At 55.2% G+C, this 27,502-nt stretch overlaps 2 protein-coding genes across 6 annotated transcripts; one reads left to right on the top strand and one right to left on the bottom strand.

Annotated features, from left to right (window-relative positions):
* The first annotated feature begins 3,420 nt into the window (after positions 1-3,420).
* Positions 3,421-22,822, top strand: CARM1 (coactivator associated arginine methyltransferase 1). 4 transcript variants are annotated; one of them, XM_031659906.1, is made up of 15 exons: positions 3,421-4,526; positions 8,019-8,125; positions 9,085-9,189; positions 11,598-11,708; positions 12,914-13,091; positions 15,408-15,498; positions 15,695-15,776; positions 19,686-19,771; positions 19,955-20,044; positions 20,487-20,624; positions 20,710-20,799; positions 20,888-21,000; positions 21,105-21,182; positions 21,430-21,498; positions 21,666-22,822. In XM_031659906.1, exons 1-15 carry the CDS (start codon positions 4,229-4,231, stop codon positions 21,806-21,808), a joined length of 1,779 nt encoding a protein of 592 aa, XP_031515766.1. In that variant the 5' UTR covers positions 3,421-4,228; the 3' UTR covers positions 21,809-22,822. The 4 variants fall into 4 exon arrangements, with proteins under 4 accessions (XP_031515766.1, XP_031515767.1, XP_031515769.1 ...); XM_031659909.1 differs by lacking the exon at positions 3,421-4,526 and adding an exon at positions 8,530-8,649 and having other exon boundaries at positions 8,018-8,125; XM_031659907.1 differs by lacking the exon at positions 21,430-21,498.
* Positions 22,242-27,492, bottom strand: YIPF2 (Yip1 domain family member 2). Of its 2 annotated transcripts, XM_003914907.4 has the most exons (10): positions 27,337-27,492; positions 27,206-27,266; positions 26,626-26,786; positions 26,457-26,543; positions 24,670-24,757; positions 24,143-24,259; positions 23,903-24,069; positions 23,565-23,747; positions 23,330-23,465; positions 22,242-23,232 (listed from the first exon to the last, which is right to left on the bottom strand). In XM_003914907.4, the coding sequence occupies exons 2-9, from the start codon at positions 27,234-27,236 to the stop codon at positions 23,349-23,351; spliced, it is 951 nt and encodes a 316-aa protein (XP_003914956.1). In that variant the 5' UTR covers positions 27,237-27,266; positions 27,337-27,492; the 3' UTR covers positions 22,242-23,232; positions 23,330-23,348. The 2 variants fall into 2 exon arrangements, with proteins under 2 accessions (XP_003914956.1, XP_021786395.1); XM_021930703.2 differs by lacking the exon at positions 24,143-24,259.
* Between the last annotated feature and the right edge of the window lie 10 nt (positions 27,493-27,502).

Below are 27,502 nucleotides of genomic sequence, written 5' to 3'. Positions count from 1 at the left end.
GGCATAGTGGCTCACCTCTGTAATCCCAGCACCTTGGGATGCTGAGGCAGACAGATCACTTGAGCTCAGGAGCTCGAGACCAGCCTGACCGTACAAAAATAAGCTGGATGTGGTGGCACACACCTGTAGTTCCCCCACTACTCGGGAGGCTGAAGCAGGAGAATCCCTAGAATCTGGGAGGCAGAGGTCACAGCAAGCCAAGATTGTGCCACTGCACTTCAGGCTGGGCGATGGAGTGAGACTCCATCTCAAAAAATAAAAACATAATAAAATGAGATAAAAAAAAATAATTGTTGTGGCTGGGCACGGTGGCTCAAGCCTGTAATCCCAGCACTTTGGGAGGCCGAGGCAGGCCGGATCCAGTCCAGGAGGTCGAGACCATCCTGGCTCACGGTGAAACCCCATCTCACTAAAAATACAAAAAGACTAGCGGGGCGGGTACGGTGGCTCAAGCCAGCAAATCCCAGCACTTTGGGAGGCCGAAGTGGAGTGAATCCCAGTCAGAGGGAGGCGAGACCATCCTGGCTAACTTTCGGTGAAACCCTGTCTCTACTAAAATACAAAAAAACTAGCGGGTGAGGTGGCTGAGCGCCTGTAGTCCCAGCTACCGGGAGGCTAGGGCAGGAGGAATGCGTAAACCAGAGCCGGGCTTGCAGTGAGCTGAGATCAGCCACAGCACTGCTGGCCTGGTAGGCTGAACTCAAATCTCAAAAAACAGGCGTGAGTAAGTGGGCGCCTGTAATTTAGCTACGGAGGCTAGAGAAGCCGGGAGAATGGCGTGAACCGGGAGGTGGAGCTTGCAGTGAGCGAGGTCGAGCCACTGCCTCAGCCTGGGCCACAGACTCCGTCTCAAAAAAACAAAAGACTGGCCGGGCAAGGTGGTGAGATTGCCTGTGAGTCCCAGCTACTTGGGAGGGCTGAGGCAGGAAGAATGGCCTAAACCGGGAGGCGGAGCTTGCAGTGAGCTGAGATCCGGCGACAGCACTTCAGTCTGGGTGACAGAGCAAGACTCCGTCTCAAAAAAAAAAAAAAAATTTGTTGTTTCATTTTTATTTTTATTTTTTTGAGATGGAGTCTTGCTCTGTTGCCCAGGCTGCAGTGCAGTAGCGTGATCTTCGCTCACTGCAAGCTCCACCTCTTGGGTTCATGCCATTCTCCTGCCTCAGCCTTCTGAGTAGCTGGGACTACAGGCGCCTGCCACCATGCCTGGCTAATTTTTTGTTTGTTTTTGCTTTTTTGTTTGTTTGTTTTGAGACAGAGTCTCGCTTTGTCACCCAGACAGGAGTGCAGTGGCGTGCTCTCGGCTCACTGCAAGCTCCGCCTCCCAGGTTCAAATGATTCTCCTGCCTCAGCCTCCCAAGTAGCTGGGACTACAGGCACCCGCCACCACACCCAGCTAATTTTTTGTATTTTCAGTAGAGACAGGGTTTCACCGTGTTAGCCAGGATGGTCTCGATCTTGTGATCCGCCCACCTTGGCCTCCCAAAATGCTGGGATTACAGGCATGAGCCACCGTGCCCAGCCAATTTTATTTTATTTTATTTTATTTTATTATTTTTTTGTATTTTTAGTAGAGACAGGATTTCACCGTGTTAGCCAGGATGATCTCAATCTCCTGACCTCGTGATCCACCCACCTTGGCCTCCCAAAGTGCTGGGATTACAGGTGTGAGCCACCGTGCCCAACCTTTTTTTTTTTTTTTTTTTTTTTTTTTGAGACAGGGTCTTATTCTTGTCACCCAGTCTAGAGTGCAGTGTTGCCATCTCCGCTTGCTGCAGTGTCAACTTCTTGGGCTCAGGTGATTCTCCCACCTCAGCCTCCCAAGTAGTTGGGACTATAGGCACACGCCACTACACCTGACTTAATATTTATATATTTTTAGTAGAGACGGGATTTCACCATGTTGCCCAGGCTGGTCTTAAACTCCTGGGTTCTAGTGATCTGCCCGCCTCCCACAATAGTGGGATTACAGGTGTTAGCCACCAGGCCTGACCCTAAAAGAGTTTTTTTTATATATTCTGGACACTAAATACTTAGCAATAGATGATTTGCAAATAGTTCTCCTAAGAGTTTTCTAGTTTTAGCTCTTATGTTTAGGTCATTGCTCCATTTGAGTTCTGTTTTATTTGTATATGGTGTGAGGTAGGAGTTTAACTTCATTCTTTTCTCTGTGGTTATCCAGTTTTCTTAGCAGTGTTTATTGAAGGCACTATTCTTTCCCCATTGAATGTTCTTGGAATCTTTGTCAAAAATCAATTGAGGATAAGTGTAAGGGTTTATTTCTGGACTCTGATTCTGTTCCATTGATCTGTGTCTCCATTCTTTTGCCAGTACCACTACACTGTTTATATTACTGTACCTTCATAGTAAAATTTGAAATTGAGACATGGGAATCCTCCAGCTTCATTCTTTTTCAAGATTGTTTTGGCTATTCAGGGTGATTGGGAACACTTTTGCCACATTTGCACTCACGTTGTTGTTGTTGTGATGGGCTATTGAAAAGCAAGCTGCTGATGTCATGGGAATTTGCCATAAATCCTTCCACATATGTTTTCTAAGAACAAAGGCATTTCTCTACAAAACCACAATGCCATTGTCACATCCAAGTAACTTAAAATTATGGCATATGTATTCCACACTCACATTTTCCTAGTTGTCTTTTTTTTTTTTTTTTTTTTTAAGTAGGATCTCACTTCTGTTGCCTAGACTAGATAGAGTACAGTGGCACCATCATAGCTCACTGCAGCCTCAACCTCCTGGGCTCAAGCAATCCTCCCACCTCAGCCTCCCAAGTAGCTGGGACCACAGGTGGGGGCTACTCTGTCCAGCTCCCCAGTTGTCCTTTATTTATTTTTTTGAGACAGGGTCTTGCTCTGTCACCCAGGCTGGAATGCAGTGGCACAGTCATGGCTCACTGCAGTCTCAACCTCCCAGGCTCAAGTGATCCTTCCATCTCGGCCTCCTGAGTCCCTAAGACAACAGGCACACGCCACCACGCTTGCCTAATTTTAAAATTTTTTGTAGACAGGGTCTTGCTATGCTGCCCAGTCTGATCTCCAACTCCTGGGTTCAAGTGATCCTCCTGCCTTGGCCTCCCAAAGTGCTGGGATTAGAGGTGTGGGTCCGGTCTCCCCAGTTGTCCTTTATAACTTTTTTTTTTTTTTTTTTTTTTTGAGACGGAGTCTCGCTCTGTCGCCCAGGCTGGAGTGCAGTGGCGGGATCTCAGCTCACTGCAAGCTCCGCCTCCCGGGTTCACGCCATTCTCCGGCCTCAGCCTCCCGAGTAGCTGGGACTACAGGCGCCCGCCACCTCGCCCGGCTAGTTTTTTGTATTTCTTAATAGAGACGGGGTTTCACCGTGTTAGCCAGGATGGTCTCGATCTCCTGACCTTGTGATCCGCCCGTCTCGGCCTCCCAAAGTGCTGGGATTACAGGCTTGAGCCACCGCGCCCGGCCTTTTATAACTTTTTAAAACATTTTTCTTGCGGCTTCAGCCCAGGGTCCCACTTTGCATCGCATTGGGCACTCCCCCCTTTCTTGTCTCCTGTACTCTGGAATAGCTCCCACCGTTTTGGTCTTTCCTGACACTGGCCTGTTTGAGGAGACCAGCCTGGTTGTCCTGTAGCCTGCCCAACAACCTGTCGTTTTCTGTTGTCCCTTGAAGATGGGACTAGGTCAAACATTTTTGCCAAGAATACTACAGATGATGCACCTGTCCCACTGTAGTATGGCGGGCAGGGGCACAGTGCCTGATTGGGCTGGCCCGTTCCTGGCATCGCTAAGTTTCACCATTTGGCTGGAGTGGAGTGGCCACAGGTTTGTGGAATGAATGACTAGTAACAGCTATCATGATGGGTACAGGGAGACAGTGTCGTAATTCACTAGACAGCTGCCCCGCCATTAGCCCCATCTGACGGTGAGAACCCGAGTTCCAGAGAGGCTGAGGGACCTGCCTGTGTCACAGTGAACAAATGGCATGGGTGGGGTGTGAACCCGGCGGTCTGGCTACACTGGCCCCATGCAGTCACTGCACTGCACCCATCCAAGAACGGAAGGGCTCAGCCGAGTGGAGCAGAGGCAGCTCCAGCTCTGAGGCCCTGTGCGTTGGCACCGTGCCTGGTGGCCCTGTCTGCCCACCTCAGTGTTCACCGTCTCCCTGTCTCAGCCCTGGTCATCCTGAGGACACAGACTGTATCCCTGCTGTCTGATCAGCCGCTCCCTTGTCCTCAATGTGGGCTGGGCAGGCAGCGCACCCGGCAATGCTGCCAGGGTGGTTTTGTGGCACTCTGGAAGAATCTGGGGGCACCAACGGCAGGCAGCAGGAGGGCGTCAGGGACCCGGGATCAAAAGAAGGCAGCCGACAGGGCTGTACTGCTCACGCCAGCCTATCTTCTCTCATAGATGAAGATGTATGTGTCTTTAAGTGCTCGGTGTCCCGAGAGACAGAGTGTAGCCGCGTGGGCAAGCAGTCCTTCATCATCACCCTGGGCTGCAACAGCGTCCTCATCCAGTTCGCCACACCCAACGGTACGTGCCCCTGCTTCCACTCCAGTGACACCAGCCCAGAGCGCCCAGAGCCCTGGTGGGCAGGGGCATGGAGCCTGGCTAAGGAGCGGCCCATGCATCCTTGAGAATGCTCCGCTGCCCTCCAAACCGCATTCCCACATGCAGATATGTCCAGAGGACACTCCACTGCCTGGGGAGACGCTGGATCCCAGACCCTCCCTCACCAGCTCCTTCACGTCTTTTGGGGCTTGGCTTTTATGTCCCCACCTCCAAGAAGCCCATCCTGACCACCTGGGCCCAGTCCTTCTGGCAGTGGCCAGCCCTGGGCCAGCTGTGACTGGAGTTTAGGGGATGGAGTGAGACGAGGTCATAGGGGCAGGAAGAGTTTGCTCAGGGCACAGAGAAGCCACCAGAGGGGCCTAACCGGACCCACCTTGGGGGCACAGGGAGATACAAGATTCCTGACTAGGGATGGGAGAACCCCAGGTGGATGCAGCCGGAGTAGCAGTAGAGGTGTCGAGGATGCCCAGGGCTGCAGACGGTCTGAAGGTCTCGCCTCAGGCTTGATTTACCAGAGAGGTGAAGTGAGCCCAGTGATTGACACGGACTGGTGCAGGGACAGCTGGAGGTGGGGAGGCTGCCTGCCCATAGCCACTGCCAGCCTCCCCCTTGTCTCAAGGAGGCTGTGCAATGACCCAGATGTACCTCGGGCAGTCTGAGCCCTCAGGGCCACCTGTGTGAAGCTGCCACGCCTGGCTAATTTTTTGTAGAGATGGGTTTTCACTGTGTTGCCCAGGCTGGTCTCGAACTCCTGGCTTCAAGTGAGCCGCCCGCCTCAGCCTCCCAAAGTGCTGGGATTACAAATGTGAGCCACTGCACCCGGCCATTTTTTTTTTTTTTTTTTTTTTTTTTGGAGAAAGAGTGTCACTCTGTGCCCAGGCTGAAGTGCCCAGGTTCAAGCAATTCTTATGCCTCAGCCTCCCGAGTAGCTGGAACTACATGTGTGTGCCACCACGCCTGGCTAATTTTTGTATTTTTACTATAGCAGACATAGAGGAAGTTTTTTCTTTTCTTTTTTTTTTTTTGAGATGGAGTCTTGCTCTGTTGCCCAGGGCTGAGTGTATGTGGCTGCTAATCTCGCTCACTGCAAGTTCACCCCCAGGTTCATGCCATTCTCCTGCTTCCAGCTCCTCCCGTGTAGCTGGGACTGCCAGCTCCACCGCCACTCGCTAATTCTTTTGTATTTTTTTCTTTTTTTTTTTTTTTTGAGACTTGAGTCTCGCTACTGTGTCACCCAGGCTGGAGTGGCTGATCTCGGCTCACTGCAGCCCGGCCCCAGGTTCACGCCATTCCTCCTTGCCTCAGCCTCCCAGTTAGACTACAGGCTCCCCACCACCGGCTAGTTTTTGTATTTTAGTAGAGATGGTTCACCATGTGCTAGCCAGGATGGTCTCGACCTCCTGACCTCGCGGATCCACCCACTCGGCCTCCCAAAGTGCTGGGATTACAGGTTTGAGCCACCGCGCCCGCCATCCTTGGCTTTTATTAGAGATGGGTTTCACTGTGTTAGCCAGGATGATCTCATCTCCTGGACCTCGGCGGATCCTACCGGCCTCCCAAAGTGCTGGGATTACAGGCGTGAGCCACCAAGGCCTCGGGTTGACATGAAGTCTTTTCATGTTGCCCAGGCTGGTCTCAAACTCCTGACCTCAAGTGGTCCACCTGCCTCAGCCTCCCAAAGTGCTGAGATTAGAGGCGTGAACCACCACACCCAGCCGTTTCCATTCTTAAGACTTTGTATTTTAATATTTTTTATTTCAGTTCTGTCAGTTTTTAAAAGTTGTGCTAAAATCTACATAACAAAATTTGGTCATTTTAACCCTTTTAAAGTGTGTAGTTTGGTAGCAAGCAGCACATTCACATTGTTGTGCAACTATCACTAACACCCATCTCCAGAACTTGCGCATCCCGAACTGTGTCTTTTACTGTTTTTTGAGATGGAGTCTCGCTCTGTCGCCCAGGCTGGAGTGCAGTGGTGTGATCTCGGCTCACTGCAACTACCGTCTCCCAGGTTCAAGCGATTCTCCTGCCTCAGCCCCCCGAGTAGCTGGGATTACAGGCACGTGCCACTGTACCCGGCCAGTTTTTTATATCTTTAGTAGAGACGGGGGGGTTTCACCATGTTGACCAGGCTGGTCTTGAACTCCTGACCTCAGGTAATCCGCCTGCCTTGGCCTCCCAAAGTGCTAGGATTACATGTGTGAGCAACCATGCCCGGCCGTGTCTTTTAATTTTTAAAGAGATTGTCTTTTAAATATTGTTTTGTTTTTTACTTGATATAATTTAGTGGCTATCATTCTATGTTAATAAATGTAGCTTTTATTTTAGTTTAGTTTAGTTTAGTTTTGAGACAGAGTCTCACTCCGTTGCCGAGGCTGGAGTGCAGTGGCGCAATCTTGGCTCACTGCAACCTCCACCTCCCAGGTTCAAGCGATTCTCCCACCTCAGCCTACTGAGTAGCTGGGTTTACAGGCACCCGCCACCACCCCTGGCTAATTTCTGTATTTTAAGTAGAGACAGGGTTTTACCATGTTGGCCAGGCTGGTCTCGAACTCCTGACGTCAAGTGATCCACTCGCCTCAGCCTCTCAAAGTGTTAGGATTACAGGCATGAGCCGCCATGCCTGGCTCATTATTTCTTGCAGAGACAGGGTCTTGCTATATTGCCCCGGGTGGCCTCTTAAACTCCTGGGCTCAAGTAGTCCACCCGCCTCAGCCTCCCAATGTCCTTGGATTACAGTTGAGAACCACTGTGCCCAGCCAAATAGATAGAGCCTGTTCTAAAGGGCTACATACCGTTGCATCTCAGGGAAGGGTAGTGATTGGTGATTCTCTGCCTTGCTTTTCTTTTCTATTTCTTGTTTTTGTTTTTGTTTTTGTTTTTTAACGTGGCAGGGTCTTGTTATGTTGCCCAGGCTGGTCTCAAAACCCTGACAACTGATCTGCCCACCTCAGCCTCCCAAAGTGCTGGGATTACAGGCGTGAGCCACTGCACCTGGCCTCTGCTGTGCTTTTCTGTGCTCCTGGGGTTTGTCTAGTCCCCTTTTACTGGACATTGCAGTGTCTGCTGCCCCCACACAGATGCTGCCCTGAGCTTCTGGGTGGACTTGGGCTTATTTGCCAGAGCTTCGACTCCCAGGCCAGTGGGCGTGTGCTTGAGAGAGCTTCACCAAGCTGCCCTTTGGTGAGGAATCCCCAGGCCCACTCCCACCAGACACCAGCCCCACGTGCAGGATACCTGTCCTCTTCTCATGTCAGTCACCAGGGTGCAAGCATGGCTGCCCTTCATCTTTTCTTTAAACTTGGAAAATTGTTTTTCGGGGAAGAGAAATCACCAGCCCTATATGTTCAAGGGAGAAACATCAGGACATGTGGCCATCCAGAACCTTCCCTCCCAGATGGCCATATGCCAGGTTGCTGACCGCCCCCCAGTGACTTGGCTTCCCTGTTCCAGATTTCTGTTCCTTCTACAACATCCTGAAAACCTGCCGGGGCCACACCCTGGAGCGGTCCGTGTTCAGCGAGCGGACGGAGGAGTCTTCTGCTGTGCAGTACTTCCAGGTGGGTTACACTTGCCCTCAGCCAGGCCGCCTCCACCCGGCAGCCCCCCTGCCACCCGCCCGCAGGAGGCCACGCAGCACAGGGAAGGCCCACCCAAGTTCCCGTCCTGGCTCTGTCCCTTACTGGCCATGTAGCCTTGGGCAGGTTTCCTCCGCTGGCTGGGCCTCAGTTTCCTCATCTGTGAAGCGGAGATGCAGGTGCCTGCCTGAGAGGGTTGCTGGAAGGATCTGAGCACAGGTGGAGCTCAGGGCCACAGGCGTTGTGAATAACGGTAGAGCAGTTGCAATGCCCTGAGCGCTCCCTGCATGCCAGGCCCTGGTCTAAGCGCTGTCACGTGCACAGAAGCACTTGGACCCTCCCAACAACGCTAGGAGGTAAGTGCTATTATTGTCCCCATTTTACAGATGAGAAAACTGAGGCTCAGAGAGGTTAAGTGACTTGCTCCAAGTCACACAGCTATTATGCAACAGAGCCGAGATGGGAAGCCAGGTCTGCCTGATGCCAAAGCCTGTGCCCCTGCCCAGGTGCCACGCTGCCTCCCGATCGCCCGTTGTCTTACAGAGAGACACCACACCTCACCTGCCTGGCGCTCTGAGTTCTAGGGCTCTGTTCGATGCGCTTCTCTTCTCCTTTGGGGCCCTCAAGATGGGGCAGGTGGCCCCCGATGCCAGAAGCCTGCCTGTGGCAAATATTGAGTTCCCCTGGGTGGCTTCCAGGTCCAGGCAGCATCCAGCTGTTGCCGTCGGCTGCAGTGATAGTGGCGGTGTCCTCCTGGGGGCTGCCCTCCGGCCTCCTGCTCCCTCTCCTGGAGCTGCTAGTGGGGCCCAGGCAGAGGGTGCATGGCCTCCTGAGGGAGGTTCGTGCCTAAGATGGCCCCTTCCTCTATCACAGGGCTGGCCAGGGCCTTGACTGCCTCGTGCCACCATGTGCCCCGTGCCATTGGTGTGTCTCTGTTCCAGTTTTATGGCTACCTGTCCCAGCAGCAGAACATGATGCAGGACTACGTGCGGACAGGCACCTACCAGCGCGCCATCCTGCAAAACCACACTGACTTCAAGGACAAGGTGAGCGGCCCGTGCACGTGCCCACCTCTCTGCTTCTGCCTTTTTTTTTTTTCTTTGCTCATTCATTTTATCTTCAAAAATCTCAGATTAGAAATGCATTTATCCCAGCTACTGTGGAGGCTGAGGCAGGAGGATTGCTTCAGCCCAGGAGTTTGAGGCTTCAGTAAGCTATGATTGCACCACTGCGCTCCAGCCTGGGCCACAGAGCGAGACTCTTGTCCCTTAAAAAAAAACAAAAAAGAAAAACAAATGCATTTAATATATAAACTCAACACAGCATGTACATTATAGACTTGAGAGGCCTCTATCAGTTCTCTCCGAGACAGCTGCTGCCCCTCAGTATGAAGTCTCTTCTTCCAGATTTTTCCCTATGCAGACATCAGCGTATATTTTACAATTATTTTATTGAGCTGGGCAGAGTAGCTCACACCTGTCTGTGATCCTAGCACTTTGGGAGGCCAAGGCAGGAGGATCATTTGAGCCCACGAGGTTGAAACTGCAGTGAGCTGTGATTGGAGCACTGCTCTCCAGGCTAAGCCCCAGCGTGAGACCCTGCCTCAAGAACAAAATTAATAAATAAGCTTTTTAATATCACCAAATAACGTGCACTCATGATTGCACTCATGATTAAAGAGAGAGAGCAGAGCAGAGCGTCTATATTCAAAAGTAGAAATCGGCCAGGCACGGTGGCTCATGCCTGTAATCCCAGCACTTTGGGAGGCTGAGGCAGATGGATCACTTGAGGTAGAAATGTAATCCCTTCTCATCCCATTTACCAGAGTTTTTAGTGTCTATTTTTTTTTTGAGATGGAGTCTTGCTCTGTTGCCCAGGCTGGAGTGCAGTGGTATAATTTTGGCTCACTGCAATCTCTGCCTCCCAGGTTCAAGCGATTCTCCTGCCTCAGCCACCTGTGTAGCTGGGACTACAGGCGCCTACCACCATGCCCAGCTAATTTTTGAGTTTTTGGTAGAGATGGGGTTTCACCATGGTGGCCAGGATGGTCTCGATCTCTTGACCTCGTGATCCGCCCACCTCAGCCTCCCAAAATGCTTGGATTACAGGCATGAGCCACCTCACCTGGCTTACTCAGTTTTCGTTTTCTCTTTCTGTTTTTTGGGGTTTTTTTGAGACAGATTATCACTCTGTCCCCCAGGCTGTAGTGCAGTGGCACAGTCTCAGCTCACTGCAGCCTCCACCTCCTGGGTTCAAGCAGTTCTTGTGCCTCAGCCACCCAAGTAGCTGGGATTACAGTCATATGCCACCATGCCTGGCTGATTTTTGTATTTTTAGTTGAGATGGGGTTCTGCCATGTTGCCCAGGCTGATCTCAAACTTCTGGCCTCAAGCAGTTCGTCCACCTCAGCCTCCCAAAGTGCTGAGATTACGGGCGTGAGCTGCCGCATCCAGCCTGTTTTCTCTTTTGAATCAAATGGGAGCCTGTTTTTTTCCTCCGAGTATTTTGGGGATCTCTCCACGTGGATCTTCCTCATCCAGCATCTGGGTCTTGCCCCCCTAGCATCGCTTACCATCCCAGAGGATGGCAGGCCCTGGGCCCCAGGGAGGGGTTGTCCTGACACAGGAGGAGTGTCGGCCCCGGCTGGGTCATCCCGAGCCTCGTCCTGGCCGCTGAGGTCTGGGAAGGGCATCGTCTATTGGTGAAGTCCCTTCCCGCTCCCTGAGGATGGAGATTCATTTTCTGATTCATCTGGAGCTCTGAGCGGTACCCTGAGGCCTTCCCACCTGACACCAGCTTCCCTTACAGGCACTCACCGTGCCCAGAACATTTGTCCTTCAAAAGCTCATGCCTGTCACCACCAGGAATATCTGCCCTTGGTCTGCTTGTGTGGAAGCAATCCCACAAATCCAGAACAGGTGGTGTGTTCTCCCAGACCCTGGCCTGGACTCTGCCATGAGTGACCATCACAGGGGCCAGTAGCCCTGCGGGGAACCCAGCTGGCCCCGGGGCTTGGGCGGCTCACCTACCCCAGCCAAGACAGGCTGCTTCTCCAGGCACCACAAGTCAGCATGGAACTGGGAGACGCTGCCGCCGACGCCTCGGGCCCTTTCCTCCATGCTAAAACTGCAGAGGCCCTGGAAAAATGCTTTTCAACTGGCAGTGAGCTTCCAGGGGAGGCCCATGCCTCTCGCCCCAGACGATCTGGAGGCCTGCAGGTCCCAGGGTTGGGGCCGAGCGGGAGCTTCCCCAGGGCTTCTCCCAGAGGACTGGCCCATGGCTCATCTTGAGTTCTCGCTTCATTTTGATCAAGAGTCCATAAAGGGCAAACACTGAGAGTGAAGACCGACCCAGGTGTTGACGCCTCATAACTTGCACATCCCTTATGATCACTGTCACCTCCAGATCACCATCACCTCCTGTGTCTCGCTCTCACTTCCCACTCCTCCCTTAGATCGTTCTTGACGTTGGCTGTGGCTCTGGGATCCTGTCGTTTTTTGCCGCCCAAGCTGGAGCACGGAAAATCTATGCGGTGGAGGCCAGCACCATGGCCCAGCACGCCGAGGTCAGTGGCCCGCTGGTGCCCACCCAGCCTCATCCTCACCCATGAGTGCCATTCCGGCCCCAGCCTAGAGAAGCCTGGGAACCCCCAGGAGGCTGGGGACGTTACTTCTGTGCTTGGATCTCTTTGTTGTCCCCAAAACAGTCATTGCAGGGAGGGGCTTCAGGGCCTGGGATGATTTCCCCTCATGACCGGCAGTCAGGGGCACAGGTCATTTCCTTGTTTTCTTTTTTTTTTTTTTTGCACTGAAACCTTCATTCACAAAGTTCAAAATGTAAAAGCTAAAAAAGAGCAAACAGCGTGCTGTCCTCACCAACCCCTGCTCCCACCCCCTAGCCCCATCACGAGAGAGGAGCTACGGCCATAAAGTCTGAGCAAAGCTGTTCCGTGGCTGTAGACGTGAGCGTCCTCTCACACCAGCAGAGGCTGCACCTTCTTGTCCCTGCTCTACCTCTCCCATGGATCTGGGGTCACCTGGGTCATGGAGGGGCCATCCTTGCTCTGTCTTGCAGCTGCAGAGCACCCCCATGCCCAGCCGTGCCGCTGTTGCTTTAGCTGCATTGTGTCCGTAGTGACATTCAGACTCCTTCCAGGTCTTCACATGGCCGACGCTGCTGTCCTCTAATCCTACCGCTTTGGGAGGCTTAGGCGGGCGGATCATCTGAGGTCAGGAGTTTGAGACCAGCCTGACCAACATGGCGAAACCCCGTCTCTACTAAAAATACAAAGAATTAGCCGGGCATGGCGGTGGGTGCCTGTAGTCCCAGCCACGCGGGAGGCTGAGGTGGGAGAATCGCTAGAATCTGGGAGGCAGAGGTTGCAGTGAGCCGAGATGGCACCACTACCTCCAGCCTGGACAACAGAGTGAGAATCTGTCTCAATTTTTTTTTTTTTTTTTTTTGTATTTTTAGTAGAGACAGGGTTTTGCCATGTTGGCCAGACTAGTCTCCCAACTTATGAGCTCAAGCAATCTGCCTGCCTCGGCCTCCCAAACTGCTGGGATTGCAGGCGTGAGGTGCCGTGCCTGGCCCACAGTGAGCTCTTAACAGGCTATGGCCAATCGCAGCCATGGTTGGGGCACCAGCGAAGGAGGCAGAGGGGGACCCGATGGCCATGTGCAGGTGGAGGCTGTCCTTTGAGAGGTGGTCTAGGGAGGGCCCCACGGCAGGAAGACGCAGGGAAGCCCACACGGCCCTGCCTGCCTGCAGGTCTTGGTGAAGAGTAACAACCTGACAGACCGCATCGTGGTCATCCCGGGCAAGGTGGAGGAGGTGTCGCTCCCCGAGCAGGTGGACATCATCATCTCGGAGCCCATGGGCTACATGCTCTTCAACGAGCGCATGCTGGAGAGCTACCTCCACGCCAAGAAGTACCTGAAGCCCAGCGGTGAGCCTTGCGGGTACACAGGCCGAGCCCCTCGGTGGAGCTCCTGGCTGCCGGAGAGCCAGGCCGTCAGTGCTTCAGCTCCCTGCTTGCTGTTGGTGGCCCAGGGTTCAGGGAAGCCTGGGCTTTCCCCACACTCCCACCCCAACCCCACTCCAGCCAGCTGTGGCTTCTGGAGTCCCGGGCCCCAAACATGGCCAGACACCCAGCTGCCCACCCGCCCGCACAGGGTACGGAGGAGCTCCTGGCACCTCTGCCATCCCATGTCCTGTTCCTGCAGGACAGCCTGTGGCTGCGAGTGGGGATTGGGACAGGTTCTGTGATCAGCAGTTCCCCACCGAGCCCTGTTCTCCTCACAGTCCAGGCGTTGAGGGGTCGAGCATGTGTACAAATGCAGGGGTGTGGCTGCGGGTGTACATGTGTGAGGAGGTGAGGTAGCTGTCTGGCAAGCCCATCTGTCACTTCCCATCCGTGCCTCTGGGTATGGCCTCTGGTCACTGGGTGACTGTTTCTTTTTTTTGAGACAGAGTTTCACTTTTGTTGCCCAGGCTGGAGTGCAGTGGTGCGATCTCGGCTCACTGCAACCTCCACCTCCCCAGTTCAAGCGATTTTCATGCTTCAGCCTCCTGAGTAGCTGGGATTACAGGCATGTACCACCATGCCCGGCTAAGTTTTGGATTTTTAGGAGAGACGGGGTTTCACCATGTTGGTCAGGCTGGTCACGAACTCCTGACCTCAGGTGATCCGCCCGCCTCAGCCTCCCAAACTGCTGGGATTACAGGTGTGAGCCACTGTGCCTGGCCTACGTGACTGTTTCTATCTGCCCATCTGTCTTGGGGTCTCTGCAGCCCTGACGCCTGAGGCATGTGTCTGTGGCTCTTCTCATGCTAGGTACATGCGTGTCTGAGCATTTCTGTACAGGCAAGCAGCTGTGTGTGTGTGTGGCAGGGGACAGGTCCCCAGCCAGGGTAGCAGCCGTGGGATGGAGTGTGGGCAGCAGCAGGCTGGTAGGGCCTGTGCAGGCAGGGGCGGGGGAAAGCTTCCATCTGGCCCTCCCTGGATCCAGGCCCTAGGGTCCTGGCTGCCTGTGCTCCTGGAGGTGGGAAGTGGCGTCCCACAGCTATGTCCCATGTCTCCGGTGTGAGTATGGGAGGCAAGGCTGCTCCAGGGGCTGTGGGCCCCACTCTCCTCCCCTTCTGCCCTGATAGTGGGGGTGGGGGTGGAGACAGCCCCAGCAGAGGGGGCCCCTTCTGACGGGATGTGAGGCCAGACGGGAGTCAGGCTCTGTGGGCAGCTGCATGCACCCCCCACGGCCCAGCAGCCAGCTTGTGGGGACAGGGGAGGCCGAGCCTGTTGGGGGGGTGCTCCAGGGGTTAAAGGCAGTCCTCCCCTCTCCCAGTCACATGCTCCTGGTCAGCAGGAGCCAGAGGTTCCTTCCAGGCTGGCTCACTTCCCATGGTGCCCCCAGGTCCCCCAGGGCAGAAGCCGCAGCATGTGCATCTCCCTCCCCGTTCCAGCAGCTGCAGCCCCGCAGCTCTCGCCTCGGGTACAGCCTGGAGGCGTAAGGAGGAAGCAGAGTCCCACTGATACCTCAGGACCTCCTCCCCCGGCTTGCCAGGCTGGGGGGCCCACATCTGGAGGCCAGGTGCTCCTTTGGGCAGGCGGGGCTATGGGGCCCTGGCCCTCCCTGCTGCTGGCCCTGACTCACGCGTCTGCCCTTGAGTCACAGAGGGAGGCCCTGCCCTTCCCTCTCAGTCTGTGTGCCCAGACCAGGCAGGCCAAGTGGCCCACCCTGCCGGCTGGGTGCCTGTGCCAGAACCTAGGCAGCCCCGATGGTGTGGATTCAGCTTCCCCCACCGGCTCTTGGCCTCAACTGAGGTCCCCAGTGGTGCTGGCGTAGCCCGGGGCCCACCCTCCCTCTGTCCAGAGCAACTTTGCTTTGCTTTCCCAGCTGCATACGTGCACAGGCGGCAGGGCCTGAGAGGCAGCGCCTGGCCGCATCCTGGGCACTGCCCGCTTCCCTGTGAGGCTCTAGCAGGTCCCTCACAGCTCCCAGGCCTAGTAATGGGACATAAAGATGAGCCACCGGCCTCCCAGTCTCAGGTGGAATCCATAAGCTAGTGCAGGTCAAGTGCCCGTGGTGGTGATGAAACACTCATCAGAATAGGCGCTCGGTGCTGTTGTCACAGGAATGCAGGAACGAATGGATGACAGGCTGGGAGCACCCAGGGTTGGGGGTCTTAATGTCCTTTGATAGCTCTGCCAGGCACTGTGGGATGCGTCACCTGACACCGGCACCCCTCCCTGCCCCACTCCCAGGAAACATGTTTCCTACCATTGGTGACGTCCACCTTGCACCCTTCACGGATGAGCAGCTCTACATGGAGCAGTTCACCAAGGCCAACTTCTGGTGAGTGTGCCCTGGTGTCCCGCCTGGGCCCCACAGCCTGCCTTGTCAGGGACAGCCCAGCTCCCCCGGGGGCCCCCACTCCTCTTTTTCTGAAAGACTTAGGCTAGATGAGGGCTGACTGGGAGAGAAGACGGGGCTACCTCGCCTGCCTCTTCTGTAGCCTTGACTTTGCTGTGGGGCTGGGGCCTGTCCACAGGTACCAGCCATCGTTCCATGGAGTGGACCTGTCGGCCCTCCGAGGCGCCGCGGTGGATGAGTATTTCCGGCAGCCTGTGGTGGTGAGTAGGGCCTCCAGGGCACTGCTGCAGTGATCACTTGCCATTGCTCTGCAGCTGTGCAGCCCTCAGGAAGCTATGACCCCTCTCTGAGCCCTCTCCTCTGCCCTGCACAGAGCTCTCTCACAAAGATTTGGGCCAAAAATGTCAATGCATGTAGACACTTAGCATACAGCAAACATGCAATGCATGCGGACCATTATTAGATGAGGCTAAGGCAGGAGGGGCATTTAGGCTCAGGAGTTCAAGATCAGCCTGGGCAACACAGAGACACCATCGCTATTTTTAAAATTAAAATAGTAAAAATAAAAAAGAACCGTTACTAGATGAATTTATCCTTGGTGAGCTGATGTGATTTATTGATTGATTTTACTTGAGATTTTTGATACATCCATGATTCAGAAATCAAAAGGAAAAAAAAGCTGGGCATGGTGGCTCACGCCTGTAATCCCAGCACTTTGGGAGGCCGAGGTGGGCAGATCACAAGGTTAGGAGATTGAGACCAACACGGTGAAACCCCGTCTCTACTAAAAATACAAAAAATTAGCCGGACGTGGTGGCGGGGTCCTGTAGTCCCAGCTACTCGGGAGGCTGAGGCAGGAGAATGGCATGAACCCAGGAGGCAGAGGTTGCAGTGAGCCGAGATCACGCCACTGCACTCCAGCCTGGGCGACAGAACGAGACTCCGTCTCAAAAAAAGAAAAAGAAAAAAAAAAAAGATTTATTTTTTGTAAGTAGCATACAATTGGGTCTTGAGTTTTTTTTTTTTAAACAAGATTGAACATTTTTGTCTTTTAGAATATTTAGACCATTTACATTTAATAAACTTGTGTGGGAATAAATCTATGATCTTTTATTTTTCTATTAATCTGACCTGTTTCTTGACTTTTTTGCCTTCCTTTAAAAAAATAAGTTCTGGGCCGGGCACGATGGCTCATGCCTGTAATCCCAACATTTTGGGAGGCCGAGGCAGGTGGATCATGAGGTCAGGAGATTGAGACCATTCTGGCTAACAGGATGAAACCCCGTCTCTACTAAAAATAACAAAACAAATTAGTCAGGCGTGGTGGGGACGCCTGTAGTCCCAGCTATTTGGGAGGGTGAGGCAGGAGAATGGCGTGAACCTGGGAGGCGGAGCTTGCAGTGAGCCGAGATCGGGCCACTGCACTCCAGCCTGGGTAACAGAGTGAGGCTCTGTCTCAAAATAAGAAAAAAAAGTTCAAGGCTGGGCACGGTGGCTCAAGCCTGTAATCCCAGCACTTTGGGAGGCCGAGACGGGCGGATCACAAGGTCAGGAGATCGAGACCATCCTGGCTAACACGGTGAAACCCCGTCTCTACTAAAAAAATACAAAAAACTAGCCGGGCGAGGTGGCGGGCGCCTGTAGTTCCAGCTACTCGGGAGGCTGAGGCAGGAGAATGGCGTAAACCCGGGAGGCGGAGCTTGCAGTGAGCTGAGATCCGGCCACTGCACTCCAGCCTGGGCGATAGAGCGAGACTCCGTCTAAAAAAAAAAAAAAAAAAAAAAGTTCCGTTTATTCTGTTTTCCCCCTGCTTTTGATGTTTTTCATTTGTTTTGGGAAACTCTTGGACAATCTTGGATAATATGTCTTTAAACACTACCTCTGCCTCATTCTCTTTCTCCTTCTGGGATTCCGATTATATGTACAGTGGACCTTTTCACCATATCTCAGATGATTCTTATACTCTTTTCTGTCTTTTCCATCCTTTTTTTTTTTGGAGACGGAATCTTGCTCTGTTGCCCAGGCTGGAGTGCTGTGGCATGATCTCAGCTCACTGCAACCTCCACTTCCCGGGCTCAAGCAATTCTCAGCCTCTTGAGTACCTGGGATTACAGGCGCTTGCCACCACTCCCAGCTAATTTTTTGTAATTTTAGTAGAGATGGGGTTTTGCTATGTTGGCCAGGCTGGTCTGAAACTCCTGACTTTAGGTGATCCGCCTGCCTTGGCCTCCCAAAATGCTGGGATTATAGACTTGAGCCACCACACCCAGCCCTGCCCCCCATATTTTTTTTTTTTTTTGAGACAGAGTCTAGCTCTTTCACCCAGGCTGGTGTGTGCAGTGGCGCAATCTTGGCTCACTGCAACCTCCGCCTCCAGGGTTCAAGCAATTCTCTCGCTTAAGCCTCCTGAGTAGCTGGGACTACAGGCATGCACCACCACACCCGCCTAATTTTTGTAATTTTAGTAGAGATGGGGTTTGGACCATGTTGGCCAGGCTGGTCTTGAATTCCTAACCTCAGGTGATCCACCCACCTCAGCCTCCCAAAGTCCTGGGATCACAGGCATGAGCCACCATGCCCAGTGTGTTCAGTCTTTTGTGATACCACTGGGGAGTGAATGAGTGAAAAAAGCAGGAAATATTTTGGTGGTATTATGAAAATTTTGTATTATGAGGGTGCCTTGGAAGGGACCACAGTTTGAGAAGCGGCTGCTTCAGGGTACAGCCCTCAGTACTCTTAATGCAAGCCCAGTGGTTAGCCTCATTACCAGTATGCTGCTGAACCACCCGTTAGGTTTTATTGTTGTTTTTTGAAACAGGGTCTCACTCCGTTCCCCAGGCTGAAGTACAGTGGCTCAATCACTTCATGGCTTACTTCAGCCTCGACCTCCCAGATACAAGTGATCCTCCTGCCTCAGCCTCCCAAGTAGCTGGGACTATAGGAGTGTGCCACCATGCCCAGCCAATTTATTTTTTTGTAGACGTGGGGCCTTACTGTGTTACCCAGGCTAGTCTTGAACTCCTGACCTCAGGTGATCCGCCCACCTCGGCCTCCCAAAGTGCTCGGATTATAGGCGTAAGCCAGTGCACCTGGCCTTAAGCCTCTTATTAGCAGCTTTCTGCTTGGTGTCTTAGCCTCTGATGCCCTGCCCCACTTGAAGCTCAGGAGTTGGCCAATTTCACAAGTGCACTGAGTGTGCACCACCCACCTCGCCCTCCTGCACTTATTTCCCTTTGCTTTGACATCACGGCCCCTTGAGTCCAAGCTGCCTTGGTAACCTGGAGCTCCCATTTTGCTTTCCCCACCCAGGGAAGCTGCTGAAAGGTCGAGGTGGCCGTTTTCTGCCCTCCCCATGGGGAAAGGCAGAGGCCAGAAAGGGCTCCCTCCAGAAACGGCACTTCCCTCCTTTCCAGGAGCTTGATCCCCAAAGTCCTGGCTGCTCTGGTTGGTCACCAGTGCTTCCAACAACTGGTTTATTCTTTTTTTATATTTTATCCGGTTGACATAGTTCATGGCAGGTGTGTTAGTCAGATATAAACATCGCTGGGAGTGGACAGCAGCAACAGTGTTGTTGTTGATGATGTTTTTAAGAGACAGGGTCTCCCTGTGTTTCCCAGGCTTGATTCAGTCTTGGGCTTAAGCAGTCCTCCTGCCTCAGCCTCCTGAGTAGCTGGAGTTACAGGCATGCAATTCCACATCCGCCTAGCACTTAGTTCTTTAACTTGCTTTTTTGGTTAACTTGCTTAATGATTTAGCTTGGAGATCTTTCCCCATCTGTTCATAAAGAGCCTCTTCATTCTCACGTCTGCATGGTCTTTGATGGGTGAGCCATCATTGGTTTAATTAGATGGTTTCCAGTGTGTCGCTACCACGGACAATCTGTAATTATACATGTAAGTTTGTTGATGTATTCATGTATCTGGAGGTTAAATTCCTGTAGTGCCAAATCTTTTATGTGGATAAACACTTGTCATTTTGAGAGCTGTCACCTAATTGCCCTTGGTGGCGTTGTGCCAGTTCACCCTTCTTGCAGCGTGTCTGAGAAGAGCAAGCTAGTTTTAGCTGCACAGCCTAGAAGCCGTGGCCAGACCTAGGGGGAGGGGCAGGGCTCTCCCCTTCCATGTCGGCCTTGGCACCAGATGCCAGGTCACACCTGTTGTCTCTCCCAGGACACATTTGACATCCGGATCCTGATGGCCAAGTCTGTCAAGTACACGGTGAACTTCTTAGAAGCCAAAGAAGGAGATTTGCACAGGTACCGGCACCCACACTCCATCCTCCCAGGCCTGCCTCAGGCCGAAGGTCAGGGCCACCGACATCCTGCCGTCCCAGGGCAGGTGGTGGGCGGGGGCCCCGGGCCTCTGCACCTGGCACCCCCTCTTCTCTCTTGGCAGCGCCTGTCTGGCTTCCCCAGCAGCCACTGCCCTTTGCCTTCCAGGATAGAAATCCCATTCAAATTCCACATGCTGCATTCAGGGCTGGTCCATGGCCTGGCTTTCTGGTTTGACGTTGCTTTCATCGGCTCCATGTGAGTGCCACAGAGCAGCCCGTGCTGCCTCCTCCCCACTCCCAGGGCTTCCTGCAGCTGCAACCTGACTGGGAGGGTGGAACGTGGCTCCAGGTTCCACCATCCCTTCCAATGGGAGTGAGAGCCTGTCTCAGAGCAAGAGACTGTTGTGGGTGGGGTGTGTGTGTGTCCTGTGTGTCCTGTGTTCCCAGTGTCTGTCCCTCATGGGCCTGTGTCTGTCTCTTGGCACATGTCAGGGTGAGCAGGGATCTTGTGGCTGCAGGTCCCTCGTGTGTACATGTATGCCTGCTCATGTATGTGTCTGGGAATGCCTGGGGGCCAGCCCGTCCCGGGGGTCCCTGGCAGAGGGGGCAGGTGCTTGGGGAGGACTCAAGGCATACAAGGTGGTGGCTCTAGTGATGGCGTTGGCCCAGTCAAGTACGTGCCTGTCCCTGCTCCACAGAATGACCGTGTGGCTGTCCACAGCCCCGACAGAGCCCCTGACTCACTGGTACCAGGTGCGGTGCCTGTTCCAGTCACCACTGTTCGCCAAGGCAGGGGACACGCTCTCAGGGACATGTCTGCTTATTGCCAACAAGAGGTGTGACTGCTCCCTGGGGCTGGTGGTGGGGGGCAGGGGTCCATCTGCCCAGCCACTCACGCCGCGGCCTGCACCCTCTCCACAGACAGAGCTACGACATCAGTATTGTGGCCCAGGTGGACCAGACCGGCTCTAAGTCCAGTAACCTCCTGGATCTAAAAAACCCCTTCTTCAGGTAGGAGGGGCACCCTACCTGCACGGGGTGGGGGCGCCCCGGCCCTGCAGCCCCCTTGCCCCTGCCCATGGCTCTGTCTCTGCCACAGATACACAGGCACGACACCCTCACCCCCACCCGGCTCCCACTACACATCTCCCTCGGAAAACATGTGGAACACAGGCAGCACCTACAACCTCAGCAGCGGGATGGCCGTGGCAGGTGAGCAGGGCACGCCCCAATGCCCAGCCAACCCGGGAGGCCGCCCTCACCACAGGCCTGGCCCCTCTGCCTCCAGCCCTGACGTCTCCCCTCTCTGGGCACAGGGATGCCGACCGCCTACGACCTGAGCAGTGTTATTGCCAGTGGCTCCAGTGTGGGCCACAACAACCTGATTCCTTTAGGTGAGTGTCCCCCAGGGCCAGGGTCAGCAGAGAGCCGTGCCCAGGACTGCCCAGAGGCCGGGAAGGGCCTGTGGCAACCAGGGTCGGCCTGTGCTTGGTCCTTTCGCCTTTTCCTCTTCCAGGGGGCTCTCGGCCGAGGCCCTCCGTCCTCTCTGCCTCGCTCTGCAGCCTGCTGCTGCGCATGGGCTGGGTGGCTGGGGGCGGTGACGCCGTCTCCCTTCCTTCTTTCCTCCCTCTTGCTGCGCAGCCAACACGGGGATTGTCAATCACACCCACTCCCGGATGGGCTCCATAATGAGCACGGGGATTGTCCAAGGTAATGAGGGTGGCGGGGGCAGGGCCCGTGGGGGCCGAGCTAGCGTGTGAGTCGCCATCCTCTGTCCGGCCACCCGCCTGCCCTCTTGCCTGCCCTTTCTCTCTGTGACTCTGCCTGGGGGCTGGGTGGGCCAGGGCAGCCCCTCACTGCCATCGCCTGCCCCACAGGGTCCTCCGGCGCCCAGGGCAGCGGTGGTGGCGGCACCAGTGCCCACTATGCAGTCAACAGCCAGTTCACCATGGGCGGCCCTGCCATCTCCATGGCGTCGCCCATGTCCATCCCGACCAACACCATGCACTACGGGAGCTAGGGCCCTGCCCCGCGGACTGACAGCACCAGGAAACCAAATGATGTCCCCGCCCGCCCCCCCGCCGGGCGGCTTTCCCCCTTGTACTGGAGAAGCCCGAACACCCGGTCACAGCCCTCTTTGCTATGGGAACTGGGACACTTTTTTACACGATGTTGCCGCCATCCCCACCCTAACCCCCACCTCCCAGCCCTGAGCGTGTGTCGCTGCCATATTTTACACAAAATCATGTCGTGGGAGCCCTCGTCCCCCTCCTGCCCGCTCCACCCTGACCTGGGATTGTCATCTGTTGGAACAGGCGCCATGGGACCTGCCAGCCCTGCCTGCCAGGTCCCTTAGCACCTGTTCCCCTGCCTGTCTCCAGTGGGAAGGTAGCCTGGCCAGGCGGGGCCTCCCCTTCGACGACCAGGCCTTGGTCACAATGGACGTGACATGCTGCTTTTTTTAATTTTATTTTTTTACGAAAAGAACCAGTGTCAATCCGCAGACCCTCTGTGAAGCCAGGCCGGCCGGGCCGAGCCAGCAGCCCCTCTCCCTAGACTCAGAGGCGCCGCAGGGAGGGGTGGCCCCGCCGAGGCTTCAGGGGCCCCCTCCCCACCAAAGGGTTCACCTCACACTTGAATGTACAACCCACCCCACTGTCGGGAAGGCCTCCGTCCTCGGCCCCTGCCTCTTGCTGCTGTCCTGTCCCCGAGCCCCTGCAGTCCCCCCAGCTCCCCCCACCCAGAGTTAGAGCAGGTGGCTGCAGGCCTTGGGCCCGGAGGGAAGGCCACTGCCGGCCACTTGGGGCAGACACAGACACCTCAAAGATCTGTCACGGAAGGCGTCCTTTTTCCTTGTAGCTAATGTTAGGCCTGAGTAGCTCCCCTCCATCCTTGTAGACGCTCCAGTCCCTACTACTGTGACGGCATTTCCGTCCCTCCCCTGCCTGGGAAGGGACCTTGCAGGGACCTCTCCCTCCAGAAAAAAAAAAAAAGAAAAAGAAAGAAAAAATAAACAAGGAAACGTGTTACAGCACAGGCAGTTTTCTTCTCCTTCTGCTCCCCTGTTTCTGACACCCCCAAACTCAGATGCTGGAGCTCAGGCCCGGACCCAGGCCCGCCATGTGTGCACCCAGGCAGGAGCGGGTGCTGTCCAGGCTGGGGCGCCCCCTTGGCTCGCTCTCCTGTTCCAGGGGAGCCATGGGAGGGAAAGCAGGTGGCCCAGGGGGATATGGGGGCCCCAGCCCTGTCCCAAAGCTCCCTGCTCGGCTGCCCCTCTCCCGCCTTTATATAAATTCTCTGAATCACCTTTGCATAGAAAATAAAAGTGTTTGCTTTGTAAGAAAAGTCTGGAAAGTAGCAGAGTCATCTCAAGGTGTCAAGGGAGCCTTCAGTCATCATCTGGGGGGCAGGACAGGCAGAGGGGTTGGTCCACTTAGGTGTTGCCTGAAAGAAAGAATTGTCTGGGAGTGTCCCCAGAACCTCTTACCTTGACTGGGGGTGGGAGGGCAGCCCCCTTAGCCCAGCTGGGAACAGTCCTTACCTGTGGGACCCGGGCCTCTCTAGGAGGGGGCCATGGACTGAGGCAGGGTAGGGGGCAGCGGGATGTTTGAGGGCAGAGATGTGATTTGGGGTGGAGGAGCCACCTTCTCCGGAGGCAGCGACTGGAAGAAGTACAACTGCACGAGACCCCTGGGGTCAGAGGCAGGGCCAGCGCACGCCCCCCCCAGCCCCTCAGCCCCACCTGAGGTACACCTGTGGCCACCCCAGACCTGTACCTTACAGCCCACGGCCAGGAGTGCATGGAGCAGCACAACCGCAGACAGCAGCACCATGGCCACCAGCCTAGTGTCCTCACGGACCACAGGCCAGAGGGTGAATACCAGCCCGGTGGCCGACAGGCCCAGGGCCAGTGCCCCAAAGAGCCACTGCAGCCAAGGCACAGGGATGAGCCACAGGACCTGGGAGCAACACGGCGGCAGGTGACCATGCCAGTCCCCACAGCCACCACCCACTCCGCACCAGGCCACCCTCACCACCATGGGAATGAGGCAGCAGGTGACCATGCCAGTGTCCCCACACAGCCACCACCCACTCCGCGCCAGGCCACACTCACCACCATGGGAATGAAGACAAAGAGGGAGTAGCCGTAGACGCACACGGTCTCCAGGAAGGTGTAGGGCCCCATGCGCTCCCGGACACCCTTGCGCCACCGCAGAAAACCCCACAGGGCCAGGGGCACCAGCCACGCGTAGCAGTAGATGCTGATGCCTGCCACGGTCACTGGGGGCAAGGTGAGCAGTCACCCCCTGCCCCCCGGGGCCCTGCCAGGCATCGGTCCTGCCCGCCTGCTTACCCTTGTGGAACTGGGGGCTGTAGTGGATGGAGGGGTCTCTCCTCTGGGCCAGCACCAGCGTCAGGTTGCCAGTGACAGCCAAGACGAAGGCCAACGTGGCACAGATCCAGAAGGGGCCTGAGGATGGGGGGCACAGTCAGAGTCCCCCCACCTGTGACCTCCCTGCAGCTCATTTACTCCAGTGGTAATGCCGCCCTGCAGTTCATGCAAGTTCCTGCCATGAAGCTTATGCTGTTTCTGGAACCCTCTTTTCCTAGGTCTCCCCTACCCCTCCCGTTGCCAACAAGGCTCATTCCCTCACCCTGCTCAGGGAGGCCTGCCCTGCTGCACCCTGCAAAACAGCAAGGCCGCTCCTCCTATATGCTCTCTACCCGCCACCCTCTGCAGTCCTTCATGTCTGTCTCCCTGAAGAGCAGGTAAGTCACACTCTCTGAGTGACTGATTTGTCCTCAGCTGTACACTGGTGTCTGCAACTCAGGCCACATTTGTTGAGTGATCCATCAAGGAACCAAATGTACCTCACTCACCATACAGATCCGGCCGATTCCGAAGATGGTGCCGCACAAAGTTGTGGCCAGGCCGGGGCAGCAGTGAGCCTTTGATCCGGTTCAGGACCTGGGGGCAAGGCCGAGGTCAAGGATGGAGGCCTGCCAGGAGCTTCTCCCTTGTCCTGAGAGGCTCCTTCCCTGCTGACCTCCACCCTCCTGTCTCCATGCCCCACCTGAAAGAACTCAGCCTTTCCCTCTTTTTTTTCTTTTTTTAGACAGAGTCTCACTCTGTCGGCCAGGCTGGATAGAGTGCAGTGACACGATCTCTGCTCACTGCAACCTCTGCCTCCTGGGCTCAAGCAACTCTCCTGGCTCAGCCACCTGGGTAGCTGGAATTACAGGTGTGTGCCACCACGCCCGACTAATTTTTGTATTTTTAGTAGAGACAGGGTTTTGCCATGTTGACCAGGCTGGTCTCAAACTCCTGACCTCAGGTAATATGCCCACCTCAGCCTCCCAAAGTGCTGGAATTACAGGCGTGACCCACTGCACCCAGCCCCAGCCCCCTTTTTCTTTTTGAGATGGAGTGTCACTCTGTCCTCCCAGCTGGAATGCGGTGGCATGATCTTGGCTCACTGCCACCTCCGCCTCCCAGATTCAAGCGATTCTCATGCCTCAGCCTCCTGAGTAGCTGGGACTACAGGCCATGCGCCACCATGCCTGGCTAATTTTTGTATTTTTAGTAGAGATGGGGTTTCACCATGTTGGCCAGGCTGGTCTCCAACTCCTGACCTCAAGTGATCCACCACTTCAGCATCCCAAAGTGCTAGGATTACAGGTGCCCAACCACTGCACCTGGCTAATTTTAGTATTTTTGTTTTGTTTTGTTTTGGTTTTTTGAGACAGAGTCTCACTCTGTCGCCCAGGCTGGAGTGCAGTGGCGCCATCTTGGCTCACTGCAAGCTCCGCCTCCCGAGTTCACGCCATTCTCCTGCCTCAGCCTCCCAAGTAGCTGGGACTACAGGCGCCTGCACCCACGCCCTAATTTGTTTGTATTTTTAGTAGAGACGGGGTTTCACCGTGTTAGCCAGGATGGTCTCGATCTCTTGACCTCGTGATCTGCCTGTCTTGGCCTCTCAAAGTGCTGGGATTACAGGTATGAGCCACCACGCCCGGTCTAATTTTTGTATTTTTATTTTATTTATTTATTTATTTTGAGATAGAGTCTCACTCTTTTTGCCCAGGCTGGAGTGCACTGGCGTGATCTCGGCTCACTGCAACCTCTGCCTCGCAGGTTCAAGCGATTCTCCTGCCTCAGCCTCCAGAGTAGCTGAGATTACAGGGCCTCGCCACCAAGCCTGGCTGATTTTGTTGTATTTTTAGTAGAGATGGGGTTTCACCATGTTAGCCAGGCTGGTCTTGAACTCCTGCGCTCAGGTGATCTGCCCACCTCGGTCCCCCGAAGTGCTGGAATTACAGGCGGGGAGCTACTGCCCCCAGCCCATCTTTGATCTTCTGCATATGCTGTTCCCTTTGCCTGGAACATACTTCAGCTCCCCTCCCCCATTCCCCAGGAAGCGTTCCTTCTCCTTTAGGTTTCAGCCAATTCCTCACGTCCTCCACGAGGTCTTCCTCTAACCCACGAGATTGTGTGTGTCCCCTGTGTTCCTACAGTCCCGATCCATAACCAGTCCCACCATAACCCTTTGAGAGCACCACAGTTCCTTCATCCGCACTCGCTATCACCAGCACCCTGCCCAGGGAAAGTGTGGCTGAACCCTGAGCGTAACTCTGAGCCCCACCTCACCTGCCTCCCCAGGCCTGACCTGTGAGGTGTCCACGTCAAAGAAGCTCTGATAGTAGCTGAAGGTCCAGAATCCGGGCTGCTGCTGCTGCTGCTTCTCCTGCAGGAGCTGCACATTGCGGCCATTCAGCGCCTGCCCCGACAGCGTGGATCAGCCGGGAGCTGCACAGAGGCAGGACTCAAGGACTCACCGCGGCCTTGTCACTCTCCTCCTCCACCTCATCCTCGGCTCCATAGCTGCCACCTGAGCCCACGGCCACAGCCACGTGCCCTTGTGGGGTCAGCTGATCACTTCTGCTGGTTGTGGCTGCATCTGGGGTCTCAGCCAGAAGATTAGTGGCCTCCTCGAATTCTGTGGAGCAGGGACATGGGACACACGCACGCTTGAGGGGTGGAAAGAATTCGACTGGGCTCCAGCCAAGTCAATGCTCATCTGGGGGCGGAGGCTCTGCTGAGCCATTGATCTCCCCCAAGGTGGGGCCCAACTCCCTCAGTTTGGAGGCATCCGGAGGGCGTCTGTTCCCTTCCTCCTAAAGTGGAACTGCAACTTAGGGTTGGCCCTGGGATGGGGTCAGGGTCTGGAGACATGAGGCTCGGGTTTGAGGTCTGAGTTCAGGGCGGGGGCGGGGTTCGGGTCAGGGATGGGTCTCACTCCTGGGTCAGGGTTCACAGCCGCCTAGGGTTGGGGTAGAGAAGTTGGAAGCCGCATGGGGGGGAGGTTCTGGCAAGGGACGGGAGTAGGAGATCCGGCCTCGTCGGGGCCGCACTCACCGTGGAAGGTCAGCTCGTCAGCCGATGCCATGGTCGTTCAGGGGCGTCTCCGCATCCCTCGCTGAGGACAGAGACCGGTCAGGCACGCTCCCCCCACGCCCTCACGCCGGTCCCTCGGCCCCCAGCCCTACCTGGCGGCCAGCTGCACCCACGGAGGCTTGAACTCGTCGCCCCGTCGCCACAGGTGCGCTCCGCCCTCCTCACCGGAGGCCACCTGGGCCGGCGTGGCTGGGGCTCTCTGCGACTGCGCAGCTGGCCTACCCGTCAGAGTCTACCCGACTCGGACCGGACAGCAAC

This window comes from Papio anubis, chromosome 20, assembly GCF_008728515.1.
Source record: "Papio anubis isolate 15944 chromosome 20, Panubis1.0, whole genome shotgun sequence".
In the NCBI taxonomy this organism is placed as follows: Eukaryota; Metazoa; Chordata; class Mammalia; order Primates; family Cercopithecidae; genus Papio; species Papio anubis.
This window is presented reverse-complemented; position numbering and strand designations above follow the sequence as displayed.